Source organism: Aythya marila (genome assembly GCF_965140915.1).
Source record: "Aythya marila genome assembly, chromosome: 4".
Taxonomy (NCBI): Eukaryota; Metazoa; Chordata; class Aves; order Anseriformes; family Anatidae; genus Aythya; species Aythya marila.
The window spans coordinates 36,156,543-36,174,538 of NC_139045.1; the positions used below are offsets into that span (position 1 = coordinate 36,156,543).

At 36.5% G+C, this 17,996-nt stretch overlaps 1 protein-coding gene across 3 annotated transcripts in view; it reads left to right on the forward strand.

The window, feature by feature from the left end:
* The window catches only part of INPP4B (inositol polyphosphate-4-phosphatase type II B), a 300,152-nt gene extending 283,270 nt beyond the window's left edge, over window positions 1–16,882 (forward strand). For 2 of the 3 annotated variants that reach the window (XM_082758698.1, XM_082758699.1), the window contains one exon: window positions 11,507–16,882. In XM_082758698.1, coding sequence (XP_082614824.1) covers window positions 11,507–11,639 — 133 coding nt within the window. In that variant the 3' untranslated portion in view covers window positions 11,640–16,882. The remainder of the gene's footprint in view (window positions 1–11,506) is intronic. The other variant, XM_082758700.1, reaches the window with a different exon arrangement.
* The last annotated feature ends 1,114 nt before the right edge of the window (window positions 16,883–17,996 follow it).

Sequence of the window (17,996 nt, forward strand, 5' to 3'; positions counted from 1 at the left end):
GATAACTCTTTCCTTGCCCTTGAGTTGTCTGTTACTTCTTTAATTGTTAACTCTCCTGAACATGAGAGAACATTATTGGACCAATGTAAAACTGACATTTTTTCCAGTTTAATTCCATTAGTTGTGACTAATTTTATCTTACCATGGGTTATCACATTTTAATTTTTTACAGTATTCTGCAGATATTTCATTGCTGTTTTCCATACCTGAGAAAATGTCATTTATTATTTCATGCAGCAAAATATTCTGTCTGCATTGATACAAATACTTGTCTGACAAGTGCAGTTGCTGGCCTGCACTCACATGCCTTTAGCTTTGTTTGAATCTCCTATCTGCTGTCCTGAAATATTCATGCAAGGAGCAAAAATGAACCATAATAGTTTAAAGCAGTTTTGCTAATTGTTTGCTTTAGCCATGCTGTAAGAGTAGGAAGGATATCATTAATCTAGTAGTACACAAACAGTGCAGAAGCCAACTCTGCCCTCTGTGTATATTAATGAGATAACAAGTGAAGCCTGTAGCTAGGCAGCGATAATTTCTAAAAATTACTTTTGTTGTTTAATTGCGGCTTTTGTGTTTTATTGATTGTATTTAAGCTGTTAGTAGCAGCACATTAATAGCACATTACAGAATTTATTTTTAACTAACACAGGATGAAATACTAATAAAATGAGACAAGCGTGATTCCAGCACCCTTTCCATGTGTTGGCTGCACTCTGGTGATGATATGAAGCTGATTTAGCTTTTTGTAAAGGTTAATTGGGAGTAAAACTGGGAATAGTAGAGATCTCTCAACTCTTGCATACTTGTCCATATATATTTGTGGTTGTGGCAGGAGATAATTTCAGCAGTTTAAAATTCTTGGTCTCTGCTGTTTTCTTACCAGTGCAGCGGATGCATGCTCTAAAGGCAGATTTGTTTCGTTACTAGAAGCCTGTAAGTGCTGTGCAACAGCCACAGATAGGCGGCAGTAACCAAAAGTTGAGGAGAGCAGCAACCTGCTCAGACTGGATGGAGTAGGGGCCATGTTTTTTCCTGGCTCAGTGAGCACTGGCAGACACCAGAGAGGGCTGTGAATGCTGGCGTAGCTCACAGGGCCAGTCAGGGCAGTGTCATTTGCAGAAAGGTTCTTGTGGGATGTGTTACAAGATGCTTGAAGAGCATTAGCATTTATTAGATATTAGAAGGGAAGCAGAATTCCTTAAGACCTGCCATTTTAATGGGCATTTGGGGGAACAAAGGATTTCTAATTAATGACCTGTGTGCCTGGCAGCACTGTAGATTTTTGTTTGACCATGCTGCCTTTGGCTCACAGTTATTTAAATACTTAGAGTATGTGAGTGAGTGTTACTGTTTTTTTTAGAGTGATTAAAGAAAAGCATAGCCGGAAACATAAGTTATACCTGGATTAATATCTCAGACTTGACTAGGTTGGGAGCTGCATTCCTGTAAAAAAGAGTATAAAATAGGAAATGCTGGAATTGCCTCCAGCACAATCTCATGCAGTGCTGGATTTCAGGGACATTCAAGATATTTCTAAAGAAGGGCTTTATCTGGAAAATTGGCGCAGTGTTTATCTAAAGTAGGAGCACCATGAGATGATGTCTCACTGAAACGTTTCTTAAACTGTTCCTTCCAGCATACAAAATAACCAGCTTCCACAACAGTAGAAAAAGCCTCTGCAGACAGAGATAACTATCCGCTATCTCAGTGAGGGAAGATTTATACCCTCCTGCTGCTTTACATGTTTCTTCCTGGGGAAGGAAGGAAGGAAATACTCAAACACTGCTTCTGGCGTACTGCTTCTTCAGAAGAAAATAGATTATAGATGAATAAGTTTTGTACAAAATCTTGGAAGGTTCCAGTTTTACGTTATATGCTTTAGAATTTTATTAGTAAAACCCCTCTTTTCTCCAAGTATAAGTATTTATTAAATAGTATATATTCCTCTTATTTGTCAGTAATGACAATTATCAAAATTAGTGGGAATATCTTGCTAAAGTACTGCTTTGCACATTTCCACATGCAGCTGGCTGCAGATGTGCCAGGGACATTCTTTGTTTGCATGTCTCTACACCAGAGATACAAGTGTGAGTAGTGTCAACAGAGAAAAGACTTATAAAATATATGAGTACATTGTTTAGAGTATTTCAACTTCAGTCCTTCTCCCTGCTATTTAGGAAAGAAAACAACTTTCTTCTGAAAATAGGCTCCAAAAAACTTTCTGCAGCCTTCTAAGCAGGCACCAAAACAAAAAGTCACATTAACTTTCATAATTTCCCATAGAAAAGGTTTGTTAAACTCTTTTTATACGTTGTCTATTACCAGAAAGGACAAGAAACATTTTCAAAACTACACGAGAATTTCAGCCCACCCTTACCATTTGTTCTGAAGGATGTAGGTGGAAAAAGTAGTACATTTGAGGTCCAGTTAGGGCATTACTTACAATTTATAAAACTCAGCAGGTTGGTTTTAGTCATTACCGAAGAGAAGGTGGTTTATTCGATGGGATGGTTGGGATGTCGTCTCCAGTGTACTAGTCTGCATCCTGATCTGTGCATTTCTAGGGTGGTGGTTTCAGTTATAGAGTAAGTACAGGAGCTTTCTTTGCTGCATTTAGTGCTGCTGGTACCAGCACTTGTGCACTGGCTGAAATCATGGTTCAGGTGCATTTTGCATGATTGACAAATCTACATGTGCACTAACCCCCCTGCATAAGTACACCCATATACCAAATGGGGTACTAGCACTCAGAAAAAGGCTGGGCACAGAACAGATCAGCTATCAAACCATTAATATGTGTTTCAGAAAAGACCCATTTCAGTATGTTGGTAGAAAACAACTGGTATTATTTACTTGAGATGGAAGAGCAGTTCACAGGTCTTTCCTATGATTTATCGTATGACTTGCACTTTGGTTAATCCCATGAAGAGATTATATGACTTGGTGTTACTAATCAGAATCAGTGACGTTCCTCTTCATATCTCCATTTGAAATTACAGGTAGAAAACAGTCTGTACGACTGTAAGAACAGTCAAATTTATACCTATTGCTGTTCAACACTTTCCTCACTTAAAATGACCTGAATTACAACTGCAACACATAATATTTGATCCTCATTTTACACCAACAGTTCCCTCTGACCTTAATTTTGTCATCCTACACACAGACGTGAACGTCTAGAAATTAATGTCAGATTTTAAGCACCATTCTTCATGCGTGGCTGTACAACAAGCCTCTTCTGCCTTTTAAATCAGTTTTGCAGCTGTTCTTCGCCATGTGGGGAAAAAGGCTTTAAAAAAAATCTTTGAAAGATAAGGAATGATTCATGAAGTTTCTTCATGGTCAAAAGGAAGTATTTAAGACATGATTAGATATACAAGAGAGAATTTATCATGGTTTTATGTTTTGCTGTGCTCTGTGAGCTAAACGTATCATCACATCCCTGGTAAAACTCCCCTTTTTATGACAGAAACATACTGGAAATAAGTGTGACTCACTAGCCTGTAATACTGGTGCCATAACCTTATGGAAGGAAAACATTTTATATGTTCAGAACTTACTCGAAGGATGTCGTTGTCATCACTTCCCACACTCAGGTCGCTGTGATACCAGAGCTTTGGTCTGGGTGGGTTGGTTGTGCCTGGTTTATTTATTTATGTATTTATTTATTTATTTATTTATCTGCACAAGGCCGTATATCACATTTGCTTTAATTTTGGTTGCACGTGGGATTGAATTTGAACTTTGCAAGAGAAGTTTCTCAGGAAAGGTTTTGCAGTTTTGTCCTGAGAATTTTGCTTATATGCGATCCTAATACTATATGGGAGAATGTCTGGGAAGATTATTAGAATCATATTTTTTTGGATACGAAGAGAAGCCTTTGTAGAATTGACGCGTAATGCTGCACAATGGTATTAGTAAATAGTAGGATCAAACAGCAAATCCTTTACTTGAAGTATAATGAGAGGTGAAAATCATGTTTCAAAAACCACTCAGCTGTTCTGACAGGTAAAGCAGCAGTTCTCCTGCAAACCCCTCACCTTTCAGTTCTGAAGCTAATCCCTCACACACTACCGGAACAGCTTTGCAGGACTTAAAGCCTCTGTCCATACTTATAAGTTACTGGGGAATGTTTCTAGGACGTGATCTCAGGGATTTTATCCAGTGAAATTATTAAGTGTCTCTTGGCACAGTGTTGGCACCCAGAGACCAGCGCTCTCCTAGGTTTGGCGGTTGGCACAACCAAGGGACTGTTCCCATGTGGCGGCCAGTGCTCGGCAGTCTCTTTTGGCAGAGAAAGGGGGATGCAGGGAGTGTCAAGTGAACTTGGTTTTGCTATTTTGCTTCAGTGGCAGGGAACTGCTGAGAGAGGGTTTACGCTGCTATACTATTTAATTTTGGTAAATGACAAAACACCTAACTCATGAACTGTCTTCAGTATTATTAAACTGGAATCATGTGAACCAACAAACAATTCTTTCTTTGATGCACATTTGTAAAGAATAGATGAACACTTGTGGTTTTTTAGTACATGGTTATTTTCCTGATTTTTTTATCAGAATTGAGATAATGTCTCTTAGTTTAGAGAAGACATATGATCAGATAATAAGTCATGACTATCTGCTTCAATCTGCAAGACTCCACACCGTTAATTTGGGAAGGATGTTGCACAGCAGGATGGCAGGAGAATGTTTCCATACTCCAAAATGTGATTGAGTTGTGCTGTTTTACTGGTTACAAGTGTGGGATGTGCCTCCCATGCACTTGCCCTGGGAAATTTAAAAACATCTGTTGATGAAACCTGGTGGGAAATTTGGACATCTGTAGTTAGTTGGGCTTGAATGAGAAAACGTAGACAGCAGAGGGAGGAGAGCAATCGAATAAATTGAATTTTGACTCCACCATTCCTTCCAAAGACTCCAAAGTGCTTTTCAGTGTCATCACATACAACAACAGGGTTTTTCAGGATGTGGTTGTGTGCACAGAAACCAGGTGTCTCCTGGCCTCTAAAGTACTGCTGCAAGAGACTGTGCTAATTAATTTGTTGCTTTACTGATCCGTCATGACCTGTCCATAATGGTGTTTAAAATCTGTGCTGTGACCATAGCTGAGCTTCCAGTGCTCTGCTGTTTCTAACCAGCACCTCAGATTGAATCTTTTTCTTTGGACAGATTGAGAAACAATAGCTCTAGAGGTCTTGAGTGCAAAACAAATTCCTATGCATTCATTATATTTTTGAAGATCTAGGTGTCACGTTGTTATGACTCTATTGTAAATCTGCTGCCTGGACAAACACAGTGGACAAGCCTCTGGTTATTTAGGAAATAGAAAGGGTAAGAAGAGCATGTCAAATGATGAAATTGTAAAATATATATGTTAAATATTTAAAATACACAATTATTACAATGTAACTAAATATTTTAAATGGGGGAGAAGAAAGGATTAAAGGAATAGAGGATATTGGCAAAAGAGAAAAGAATAGGCAAAGAAGTTACAGTACAGGACAGCACAAAGCTCCTCCAGCAGAGGTTCGAACTGGCCATTAGGAAAAAGATTATTGCTGCGTGGGTGGTCAAACACTGAAGCAGGCTTCCTGGTGGCATGGTTGATGCCCCAGGCCTGTCAGAGTTCAAGAGGCATTTGGACAATGCCCTCAACAACTTGAACTTTTGGCTAACCCTCAAGTGGCCAGGCAGTTGAACTAAATGAACTCTGAAGGTCTCTTCCAACTGAACTTTCGATTTTGTTTTGTTCTTTTATAGGAGATAAAAAAAAAAGTGGTTTTAGTGTGGCAATTTGATGCACACTTTATATATGTTATATTGCTGATGTATGTTTAGTACCAGCTGTCTTCAAGTTGCTGACTGAATTCATCAGTATTCTTAGATATGACTGCTATTCAGTTTCAGTAATGTCAGTTTCGAACCTGAGTGGAGATTATAGGATCACATAAGCAGCAAAAATTGATTTATAGCATTTTTTACTTTATTTAATAGTGTCTAGATCTGAGAAATTTTTTAAAGTTATTGACAGCAGTACACAGCAGAAAACTATTGAAAACATTGTTGATTCAGAAAATTTCTGATAGCTCCCTTCTTATGTCCTCCATTTAAGTTGATGCAGAAACATTTTTTTATTTTTATTCTTTACAGATTGTTGGAGGTTTTATTTTATCAATTTTATCTTTGAACATAAAGGGGTTTTGCCCAATGTTCCTCTATCTGTTTTATGTGAGTTCTGCTGATTCAGCAGTCCTCCAGGACTGGGCTGAGATCTATTTTCTTCTGAATCAGATTTTATTATTTCAGATGTTGTGGTACAGCATCTTGATAATGGCCAAGAGATGCTCACAAGAATCCCATCTCCCCACTTTGAAAAAGTTAAGGCTGCATTCGTACAACTGTAGTGCTGTGCATTAAAAACACCGTTTTTTTCTCTTCATACAACTGGAGCATTTTAGTGAATTGCAGGAACATGAATAATGCAGAAACTAAGTAGCTTTCACTCCAACAATCTTATTAAAAAAAAAAAAAAAAAGGCAAGCAGACAGTGTTCCATTTAGAAACCTTGAGAGGGCTGCAACTCTTTGGAGAAGCTGCTTCTTTAAAAGTTCTGGATTGTGATAGTCAAATAAAAAAGAGGAGGTAAGTTAGCAAAATTGTGTAAGATTGAGAACCATTTGCAATCACTTCTATTTGAAGAAGTGTCTTTGCTGCCATTGTTGGGAGGGATTAAAGAGAAGCATCTTGCTTTTGCATTTTTCTGTGTCAGCACTGGAGTTTGACAAGAAAAACCCAGAAGGCTCAGAAACTGCTTGCTTGAGCCTATTTTCAGAAAAGGCAGATTCCCCAAAGTATCTGTGGTATATAAGACAATGAATTCAGACTGAAGTCACTGCTAGCACATGAGGGGGTCCTTGTGTTGATAGAAAGCTGCCTAACTATTCTTCCTGAAGCACTGCTTTAGGACAATTTAGCATTACCAGTATCATTAGTAGCTGGAGCTGGAAAAGTTCTACTAGGAGAAGCATGTATCCCAAGGCATAAAAATGTGTCTCTTACAAAAACACTGTGCAGGGATGGCCAAGCAGTGTGATAATGAAAAGCTGGAGTGTGCCCTGGTACTTATGCTTGACTCTATAAGGATTCTTCAGAGGCTTCTTTTTTTCCTCACAGCATTTTCATTCTCTGCTCCACTGCTTGGAGTTTCAAACAATTTGTCATTCAAGTTAAAAGACAGCAGAAAATACTTGCTGTTTTGCTCTGTCTCATTTGATAGGCATGCAACATTATCTCAATAGGAGCTTAAGATGATAAAACACCAACTGAGATACAAGGCAGATTGAAATGGTTATATCATCATTAAACTTACAGCACCCTTGGCTGTCATTTTGTTATTTGTAGTTTGCTGTAAGCCTCAGATAAACAATTTGAAAGTAAATGAATTAAATTAGTACTATAAGTTAGAGAGGTGTTCGTGACCACAGATGTTATGAATTTAGAAGTTTTTACTAGTCCTCTTAAAATGGTGTCTATGTGCAATACAAGCTTGTTTAATATTTTGGAAGCTTTCTTCCTTCCTCTTTGCTGAGACTCAAGAGCTCTTAGAATGTGGTTTGTGACAGAGAGAACATCAAAAGCTATGGCTATGCCTTCACACCATTATAGGGTCGAATACCACTCTGTTCTGATTGTACTGTGTCAGTCAGAAGCTGAATAAATCCAGCTGATGTGGCACCAACTGGATGCGTATTTTCTGATGTAGTAAAACTTCCACCAGATTTAGGTGGGCCAGGGGAAGCAGTGTTGTCACACTACAGGCAGCCAAGTGTATGTAGGTCCCCACTTCGTTTAACTTGAGCTACTTCAGTCACTATGGAGAACACTTTAAAGTTTGTTAGAAGATGTCACTGAAGTGCATTGAAAAGTATTTGCAGCGCTTAGCAAAGCACCTGTCTGTGATGAAATAGTCCTCTTAAATTAAAAGTGTGTTTAGATATTCCACTCAGTCTTGTTCTTGGGTAGCTAGTAATGGGGTTGGATCCCCTTGCTCTATTTTCAGGATGTCTTACTGAATCATGCATAGAATGATGTGACTGATTTGTGGAACAGAGGTCCCCGTGCATTAGCTGTTCACACTGGTTTTCCTGAGGGTAAGATAGAACTTACTATGTTGAAAGACACTGATCATACTTCTCAGCATATCAAAGATCAAAATGTACTGTAGGCTTTTCTAATGGGGAAAAAAAAAAAAAAAAAAAAAAGAACAAATGGCTTTAATCTCTATTTCCATCATAATAAGTGCCTAAATCGTAGTGATGCTAATGGGAGTTGTAGAAACAGATGAAAGACAGTCATACTGTCAACGAGATACGGAGCAAAACAGAGCAGGGCACGCTACAGATGTAGGAGGGTTGCATCCCCAGAGAGGCAGTCTGAAAGCATGTAACTCACCCTGCTTAGAATAAACCATTGGCATGCAAAACTAATCCTCTTCTGAATGAAGTACCTAACCAGTGGCTAATGCAGTAGCTGTGCAAACTTGCTGAATGCTGAGCTTTGTTGCTGCCTGGATGGAGAGTTCAGTCTCTGCATCTGCTCTGCCATAAACGCACATGTGAAGTTTGTGACGTGAAAGACATCCAGAACTGTCCAAAAGCACTGGGGTGTCAGAGAAGGAGGGGATAGATGAGACTGCTGAGCTAGAGCTGTCAATCACATGCGTAATGGGAGTAAGTTCATGCTCACCTCAAAGAGTGGAAAAGGTGGGAGGGAGAGTGGAAAAGGGTCAGAAGCCAACTTGTAGAATTGCCTTAAGATTAAGAAAGGAAAAGGAAAAATAGTAAGCAGTATGTTTTTAGAAGTACATAGAAATATAAGGTAAAGCAGAAAATTAATGATAAGAAATAAACTGAGTCCTCATAACTGATCACAAATGAATGCATTATCATGTGAGCAGAAAAGGAAGGAAGTTCTGAGCTCATTTTACATGGAGCTGTGTGATTCTACTGGCCTACTGTCTCCTTACAGTCTGCCAGTACTTTTTCTTGACAAACAGCATACCTGGGACATGTGCTTCTGAAAGAGAATTCTTGCTGTCTGATGTATTTGGATATCCTTACATCCACAAAGGAAAAAAAGAAGAGTTACCTTTTCATCACAGAATATTCAAAGTAACTAGAAAAATTTAAATTCTCATCATTCCTTAGTGCCTAAAGGAAGTTCATGAACAGGAATCCTGAGCATATGCAAATAAAGATTAGTTCAGAGGGACTGAAGAGGTACAGCTGAAGTATGTATAATTCCACTTGTATAGAAGCTATCAAGTCTACAATAGGAAAGATTGGTGCTGATTTGAAAGTACCCCTGCTGCTCTGGTAGGAAGGTGACTGCTCAACAAGAGATTCGGTACGACTTTGCTGCAAGCAGATTAGTTCTTAGCTGACTCAACTGAGCAAGGTACAAGGTAAATTTCTTATGGTAATACAGGTGTGAGCCTTTAAATAAAAATAACTGCCTTTGACTTGAAAGCTGACCCACCAGCACTGATGAATTTTTGAAGTCAATTTACTGTCATTTAAAACCATTTTAGAATAGTTGTAACTCCTTCAAAAAGAGCATGCAGCTTCTCTATTTCTGCCTATATATTTCTTAGTAGTTAGTAAAGCAGGACTGAAAAATCTGTGAAAACCATGGAGACATTATTTTGTCAATGCCACGTTGTGACATATTTGTGATCTTTCTTTTCTTTGCTTCCTTAGCTTTTTTTTTTTTTTACTTCCTTATTTCATTTATGTTTGGTGTGTGTGTTCATTGTAGTGATAGGATCGTTCATCTCCTAAGTTACTTAATGTTAACTTGTGGATACTACCCTAGGGCACTTAGTAGGCTTAAAGAGATATTACCCACCTAGTCATTGTGCATCCCTTGTCAGCTATAGAACATCCTTAATATATGCAAGTACTTAGCGTAAATCTATTTCATCAGAATGGCTATGTAGTTTTGCTTTGTTGTCAAAATGCCTACATGTTGGCTTTCTTTGCTGTTTAAATGCTGTTCTATTTGTTCCTAACTTCCCCTGTTTAACAGCAGACAAACCCAGGGAGCACTGAATGAATCGGATGATCCCGAAACAGGCTGTCTAACTGATAACAAGCCAACTTCTCGACACTTCTATCCTGTCGCCTTGCTGCTTGTCAGCTCACACTTGCTGGTTGTGTGGCTTATTTTAAGTCTTGCTTTGCTATTAGCCAAATATCAATAAACTTCACTTGTGTTCCTTTCTTTTCTACAAACAGCAACAAGCTAACTTTAGAAAAAGAAATTATGCTGTAATATTTCTACAATTTCAGACCCCAAGGATTCATCTTTAAGATACAAATGTCTGAAATGTACTGTTTTTGTTATTTTTTTCTGAACTCTGAGAAGTATACTATGCATTGAGTGAATTGATTTGCTCTTTCTGTCCATGGTAAAGCTTTCCCACTGTAATTAGCTCAAAGAAAGCCCACTTACAATGCTGTCACTGTGTATACAAGAAGATGTGGAATCCTGAATGCTTGAACCCCTCTTTCCAGAGTAACTAGTATGATAAAATTAAAAATTAAAAATGGATTTGCACAATACAGACTAACCCCCCCCAGACCAATATTAGAGGGTGGTGGTTTGTAAGACTTAATTTCATTGTGTTATTTTCATTGTTATTATCAGCTGATGGGACATTTTTTGTTCAAGAAATGGTTATTTATTTGCTACAACTAACCCTTTTCTGTCAAGTAACCAACCGGAATAGAGCAAGTTCTGTTTTGTAATTAAATTAACCTGTTTGTAATTGTTGCTTTAGTTGCTTTTGCTTTCAAGACACTTTTATATTCTTTTTAACAAAGTCCTGTTTATGTCTTGATGCACCACTTTGGCACTTGTGACTTTTGTACTGTACGTGAACAAACATCCTTCCTTTATAAAGCAGAGAGTTGGATTGGGCTGTTTGAAAAGCCATTCTCTCTTTTTTTCATTGCAAAGCTGAACATAGGAGAAATGAAGCAGAGATAAAACCTTCCTTCAGAAATCTATAGGGCCAGACTTAATAAAATGCCTTATTCCTAGAATACGCATTTTTATGGCAACGTGTACTCTCACATATACAGTAAACAATTTGAAAAAAAAAAAAAAAAAAAGTATTAGAAGGTTTAAAAGGCAAATATATTTCTGAAATTAAAATGAAATGTATCATTATTTATTTATTTTTAACTGAACCTTAAACCTCAAGGGCAAATATATTAGGGGAAAAAATCTTATCACCTATTTCTGAGGGCAATAACTGTACTGGGCCTGGCCTTAGATTTAATTTTGTAAGATGTATCATCACTTGTGGAAAACAAAAATGTAGAGTTGAATCTTTGTTATTTTTACTTCAACTGTTGCTGAAACTCTGCAATGAACAAATAAAGCTTATTTATTTATTCTGTGTTTCATGAAGTTGTACTTTTTCCCCCTTTCACTAGAGAAGGATGCCGCATAGAGAATGTACTGAAGAATGTCAAATGCAGAAAGTATGCATTCAACATGATACAGCTGATGGCTTTCCCAAAGTACTACAGACCTCCAGAAGGGACATATGGAAAAGCTGACACCTAAGTTTAACAAATATGTAATCAGGAACATACATGATGCTCATTAGTGAATATAAAAATTGCTGTTTATGATTTATTACTTGGGAATGTGTAACCAGTTGAGGTGTTATTTTTATCAGGTTTAACATTTTACATGAAAATAACTAGTTAGTCATCAAGAAATAAAATATAAAATATTAGTGAACTGAATATTCTCAAAACCTAATATATTCAACTTTTCCTTCTGAAGTTGAAGCTTAGTATGATTCATCAACCAGCTGGAATTAGGTTGTTGGATAGTTTGACAGCAGATTGAAAAGGGAAATGCCATTTGCATTATGAACTGATGTTATCAGTCTGAAGGGTGGCATTCTGTCTCTGAACCAAAACCCGAGATTTGAGTTAAGGGGTCTCTTCCTGTCAGAAATGGTGTTTTCTGGAACCAGCGCAGCAGTGAGGTCTTGATCACAAATAATTAAATCCTTCTAGAATTGTTTATGAAAGATGCAAATATTAATACCTGGCCTAAATATAATTTTAGTCATTACATTTAGCTTCCTTACATACGCATGGTGACTTCACAATATATTTTCAGTAATTACAGCCTGTAATTTTGGTAATTCTGTTCTCGTTCCTTGCAGTTCATTTGAATGTATCATTCTCAGCTTTCTGCACCTGAGCCAAATACCACTTATTTCACTTTCTCTTGCACATAATCATGTTGAAATCAGGGGGAATAATTCTTCATGTAAGGTGACCTGAATATGACCTATCATGTTCCTGCTTACAGTAAACTCTTAAAACTAAATTTTCTTTAGTGGTAGGTAAAATGATTTGTATATATAGGAGTTCATGTATCTTTAGGCTATAAAAAACATGCATGTTTTTATGTAGCCTGAGATAAATGTTATAATTAGAGTAACCTGCTGTATTAGGACTAGTTAGCTACCACTGATTTATATAAAATTTGTAATGCTCTGTGTAGCACTCCAGGATAAAGAACAACTATCAGCTTTAAAAAAGAATGTTAATGCTTCTGCTAGCTTGTGTTAGTTCTGAAATTTGTCTTGCAAAGAACATTTGTGTTTTCTAATTGTATCTATTTATTGCTGCCTTCTGCCCCGCAGAGAGAAATAGTTAACAAAAAAAAAAAAAAAAACGAGTTTTCAATGGTTACTGACCTTTATGTAATGCATTCCTTTGAGAAAAAAAAAAAAAAAATCTAAAGCAGAAATATGAGAGTTTTACCCAAATGAAAACTGCATTGGGAACTTGGATAGCTGTAGGAAATTGTAGTTGCTATGGATAAAGAGGTTAATGTTTATTTGCTCCTACAGAAGACAAAGAAATCTTGAGGCACAATGAATTATAATTTGTTCTTTTTAATCTATTAACACCCATTATTGGGTATAAATCTGTAACTGTACTAGTAAAAATACTTATTTAAGCACCTGATCTTGCAAACTCTAATTGGGTGGTTACTTAGAAATGATCTATCATGTGAATAGTATTAAACTCATCTTATGTATTTTTAAGATAAGGCTTTGGGGCACGTAGGAGAACCTCAGGAAGAGATCCTCATTTCAATAGTCATTGACTTCAGTGAAGACAGGAATTCAGCTATACCAACATATTTAACTGATTGGAACATTTTTCCAAAGTGAAGTAGGTCATTTGTGGTCACAGGTGGTTTGTTGCATTTGTTTATTCGTATTGTATGTCTCCATTTTTAGAATGTTCTATCATGATTGACTCTGTTCTTTGAGAATGTATTATTTCAGCAGTACATGTCAGAAGAGTTGGCATTGCATCATAGATATTCTCAGGCAGATGAAAATATAATGCATTGATTTTTCCTGTCATGTATCAGTAGAAGTAGTAACTGCTCAGTGGGTGGGTGGATGTGTGCATAAATTGTGTGTGTTTAAATGTTATACAGCTTATCTGTATGATATTTTATTTGCAGGTTGATGGAACATAAGTCTTCCTAGGAAAGTAATGTTCTGTTCTGTCAGTCTGATTGCTGCACTAACCCCCACTTTCCTTTCTGCCATGTTTATTTTTGTTATTAACTTAGGGAAACTTTACACGTACAGTTTAGAAATAATGGTAAATTCCTTACACACCTCCAAAATAATCGCAAATATGTAATAGAGAATGCTGGCCTTTCTCACAGTAATTCCAAAATAATCTGTAAAGTTCTGTGTGGGAACAATATTCACTGGTCGGTTCACTATAGGTTCTTATAGTTCTTTATCTCAGCCCCATGGGCATTCTGTCAAGTTCAAAATATAAACCACGCTAGGGTTCTAAATTACCACTGTGACTCTCATGTTACCTTTATATTTAAAATGTTTTCAGTAGTAGAGCCACATGAAAAAAAAAAAAAAAAAACACATTAGATCACTGTCCTTTTTAACAGTAACACTCAACATATTCTTGTGAAATTAAATCTGTTATTTGTTAAAGATGACTAGGAAAAAAATGAAATTAGTGTACTGCAGTAAAATTTCATTGGGCTTGGACCATTACAAAAGAATAGGTTGGATTTTGTGTTAAATAAGACCGAACTTTTTCATGCCAGTTTTTTTCATTGGAATGTCTTTCTAAAACCTAATGCAGTTCCAAGTGTACTAGAAGAGTTTTGTTGCTTCAGTAGTGTAACAGGCTCAAATATTCCTCTGTTCTATCATTGCTTGCCATGGGCCTATATAACTTTATGCAGGCAGAGGTTTTCTCAACAAAACTGAGTTGTCAGTTAATCACAGATTCAATTTTTTTTTTCTGTTTTTCCTATTATAATGAAACAAAGATTTGTTTTTGTTTTTGCTGCGGGTTGATAGTTACTTTAATTCAAGTATAAGCACTCTGCAGAAGACACTTCAACCCCAGTCTATCATTTGAATGCCCAACAGAGGAGTTGAATCATCACCTGAGGCCTTGCGTATGTCCTTGTAGATCACTGCGAGTATCAGTGGAGTAAAATTAAGCAAATTTCTATTAGCAATATGCACCATTTGTTTGCAGAGGTTTAGGGGAAACATACCGATCTTAGCAGCATATGCATGGAAAGTGTTCCATATCAGCTCCCTTTTAAAGATTTGTAAGATCTCTTTTGATGGGAGAGCAATTTTCAAGGGCTAGAAGATGAACAATCAAAAATATATCTGCATCTAAAGCCAAATCTTGTCTTATTCATGGAAAATATTACTTGTAGAACTAAGGTCATCAGGAACTGCCTCAAAGAAACCCGAAATGAGAGCTACCAACTTTGAATATTTGTACAATGCATTACATATTTATTGTTTTTGTACCACAGGCTAGCATCTAAACAGAGCGCTTGTATAAAATGTCTGAAAAAAAAAAAAAGAAATGGAAAGTTGAAGTGTTTTTTTTGTTGTTGTTGTTTGTTTTTGGTTTTTTTTTTTTTTTTCCCCTCAGAGATAATTATAATACTGCTATAATTAATATGTAGCATGTACTGGCCTGACATTACTAAGCAGGCGGGTTTTTTTTCTTCCGAAGTTTTCTTTTGGGGAATTTGAAATATGTTCTTATTAATGTTTATATTTTAGCTTTTATGGAGCAATTAGGAAATAGATTTTTTATTGTTATCTGATTTTGTCTGTGTGAACTTGCATATTTTGCTGGAATGGTTGCAATATATGTGTTACAAAGAAAAAATATGAGGACAGCTGAAAGTAAATATTAACTGGAAAGGAACCTTAATGGAATCCTTTGCAATGTTAATTTTGCACTGTCCAAATTCTGGCGTTTTTGCAATTTAAATACGAAATTAACAAACACTTTGTGTCTAAAACAATCAAATTGGATGAAAATTCACCTGGTTTAAGTGGTTTAAAATGTAATGGTATTTTAAATCATATCTAAATACTTAGGTGCAAAATGGAATGTATCATTTTGAAGCCCACCGTTTAATACACCTATTATGATTTTCAGAAAATAAGCTTAATGTTATTTCTAGCTTTTACACAAGTTTCAGGAAATCTTATGGTCAGCTTATAACAAGCAGGAAGTGCACTGAACAGCAACAGGTGTGATAAATTGCATTAATGACCATGCAGCAAAATGACTTGTGTGAATTAATGTATGTAATCAGTTAATGAACTTAAACATATATTGTGTCAGTTGGCTACATTGTAAACTTGAAACCAATGATATCTCTATTTATGCTTTTTTATTGTAAAGAGGAATTGTGCTGTACAGGCAGTACCCCATCTGTGAATTTGCATCTCACTTATTTGCAGCTTAAAAGCAGATGTTTACAATCAAAGCTCTTAACATAATTTACTGTTCTTTAAAATATGAACTTACCTTGTAAATTGCATGTTAAAAAGCAAAAAATCACAGAACTGCATTAAAAAAAAAAAGGTCCTAGACTTCAGTTTCTATAACATAGTTTTTTTCCTTAGTCATGCAACACGTTGTCAGTTCTGTTGCCAGAACAGTCAGCTTACACTCAGCAGCACTCAAATGTTTTTCCCACTCAGTTATCTGAATAACACAATAAATTTCATCATAATGCTCATGATCCAAAATGAAGAAAAAAAAAAAAAGACTTAATAGTTCAGAGTAAGTCAAAGAGATAGAAGGAATTTGTGAACCAATATATCCATATGCCAAAAAGCTGAAGCATAAAGCTTGGAGTTTGTGTGCTGACAAGGAGCATGAGTTATGGTGGAAATCTGAGTGTAATGGTTGATTGCTCAGAATCTGTGGGGTTTGGAGTGGTGGGATTTGGGTGATGCTGTTGTAACTTATATCTCTAACTATTCACAGTGGTGTTGCGTACACTTTCCATCTGTCATGCAAAGTGCTTTAAAAGTTTTCAGCAATTCTCTGTCGTTTATGAAAGGTCTGACATCAAAAATTCTAAAATCCCGAGTTACTTTGGTACTTGTTTTCATTGGTGTAGCTATTCCTTGTAATGTTCCTGTCTCACTCTGGAGCACGTGGGGCTATGTATAAGTAACATTAATTGGACTTCAGTTTATGTTCTGTGATTGTTCAGAGAAATGAAGCACAACTAAGCAATTCAACTCTTTTTATACTTCAGGATTTAGCATTTTTGTTTCATTGCTGTCTGTAAGCCATGCCCATTGTACACTATGTGTATATTTTTATTTAAATAAATGTGATGTTTATTTTTTATGTTTCTGACTTTTTTTTTGTTATTCATTTTTCATTTTCATGATAGTGTTGTTGCCCAGAAGGCAGCTTGTGCATGATTTTGAGGGTGGATTCCCTTCTCACGTAGACAAAGCCCACAGTAAAAAGTCTGTAATGGCCATAAATTATTTGTTGCTATTATTTCTAGCCTTACTTCAACTTTCACCTCAATACCAGGTAGGTTAAAACTAAACAAAACATCCACATGCTTGCAAGGTAACCTCTTTCACATAGCTACTCATCTATTTAGAAGTATTCAGTGTAGTACAGGTGGAATCAACATCTTTCAAAATGAAGACCATTAAAAAGGTGATGTGGCAATTCCAGACCTTGGGAAAGATTGATCTGTTGATTTACGTAATTTGTCTACTCCATAACAGGTAAGTTCTCCATGCCTGGCTGAAATGTAGCAGAGAGATCTTCTTTGGGTTATATAGAAAATGTGGCTCGCTTTCTGTATTATTAGTACTATGGTTAGAAGCTTGTTGCATCATTTACTTTTTGTATTTATGCTTGTATGTTCAATTGTTTTACAGTGATAAATCCAGTGAGGTGCTAATTACCTGCAGGGTTCTTGATTATCTTTAGAAAGCACCAGGAACTAACGATTATTATGGTAATAAATTATAAGATAGCTGTTAGCATTCAGCCTAAAAAATTTGTCTCTTACTAATAAAAGCGACAATCTTTAAAAAAATAATAATAATTTGTCTCACTTTGCATGCTTATAGATTTTATCTTCTATGTCAACTAGGAAACACTTTTTCTCATGACCACGTAACCAAAAAAAACCTACAACTCTAATGAGTGAGTGGACTAGTAAGGTAGTAAAAATGTATTTTTGCCACCTCACTTTCTGAACGTATTTTGGGACATGTTTGAGTAGAAGTACGATGTGATATTTTCGGAACCATAGTCTGCAGCAATCCACACTGGGCCATCCATTGTTGACCCTGAATTTCCAATGCAAATACTTCTTCTAGTCAAGTCAGTGAGAGCTCTGTGTCTTCTGTGGATCTCAGCCTTCAGTAGTTCTGTGACAACTACTATTAATGGGATTAAGGGCAATAAGATTCTAGACAATAACTGGATTGTGCTCTGCTTGCTTTACCCACGTAAATCAACCCTAAGCAATTCCATGTAGGTTGTCCAAGTACTGTCCTAACCCAGTAAATGAACAAGATGTACACTT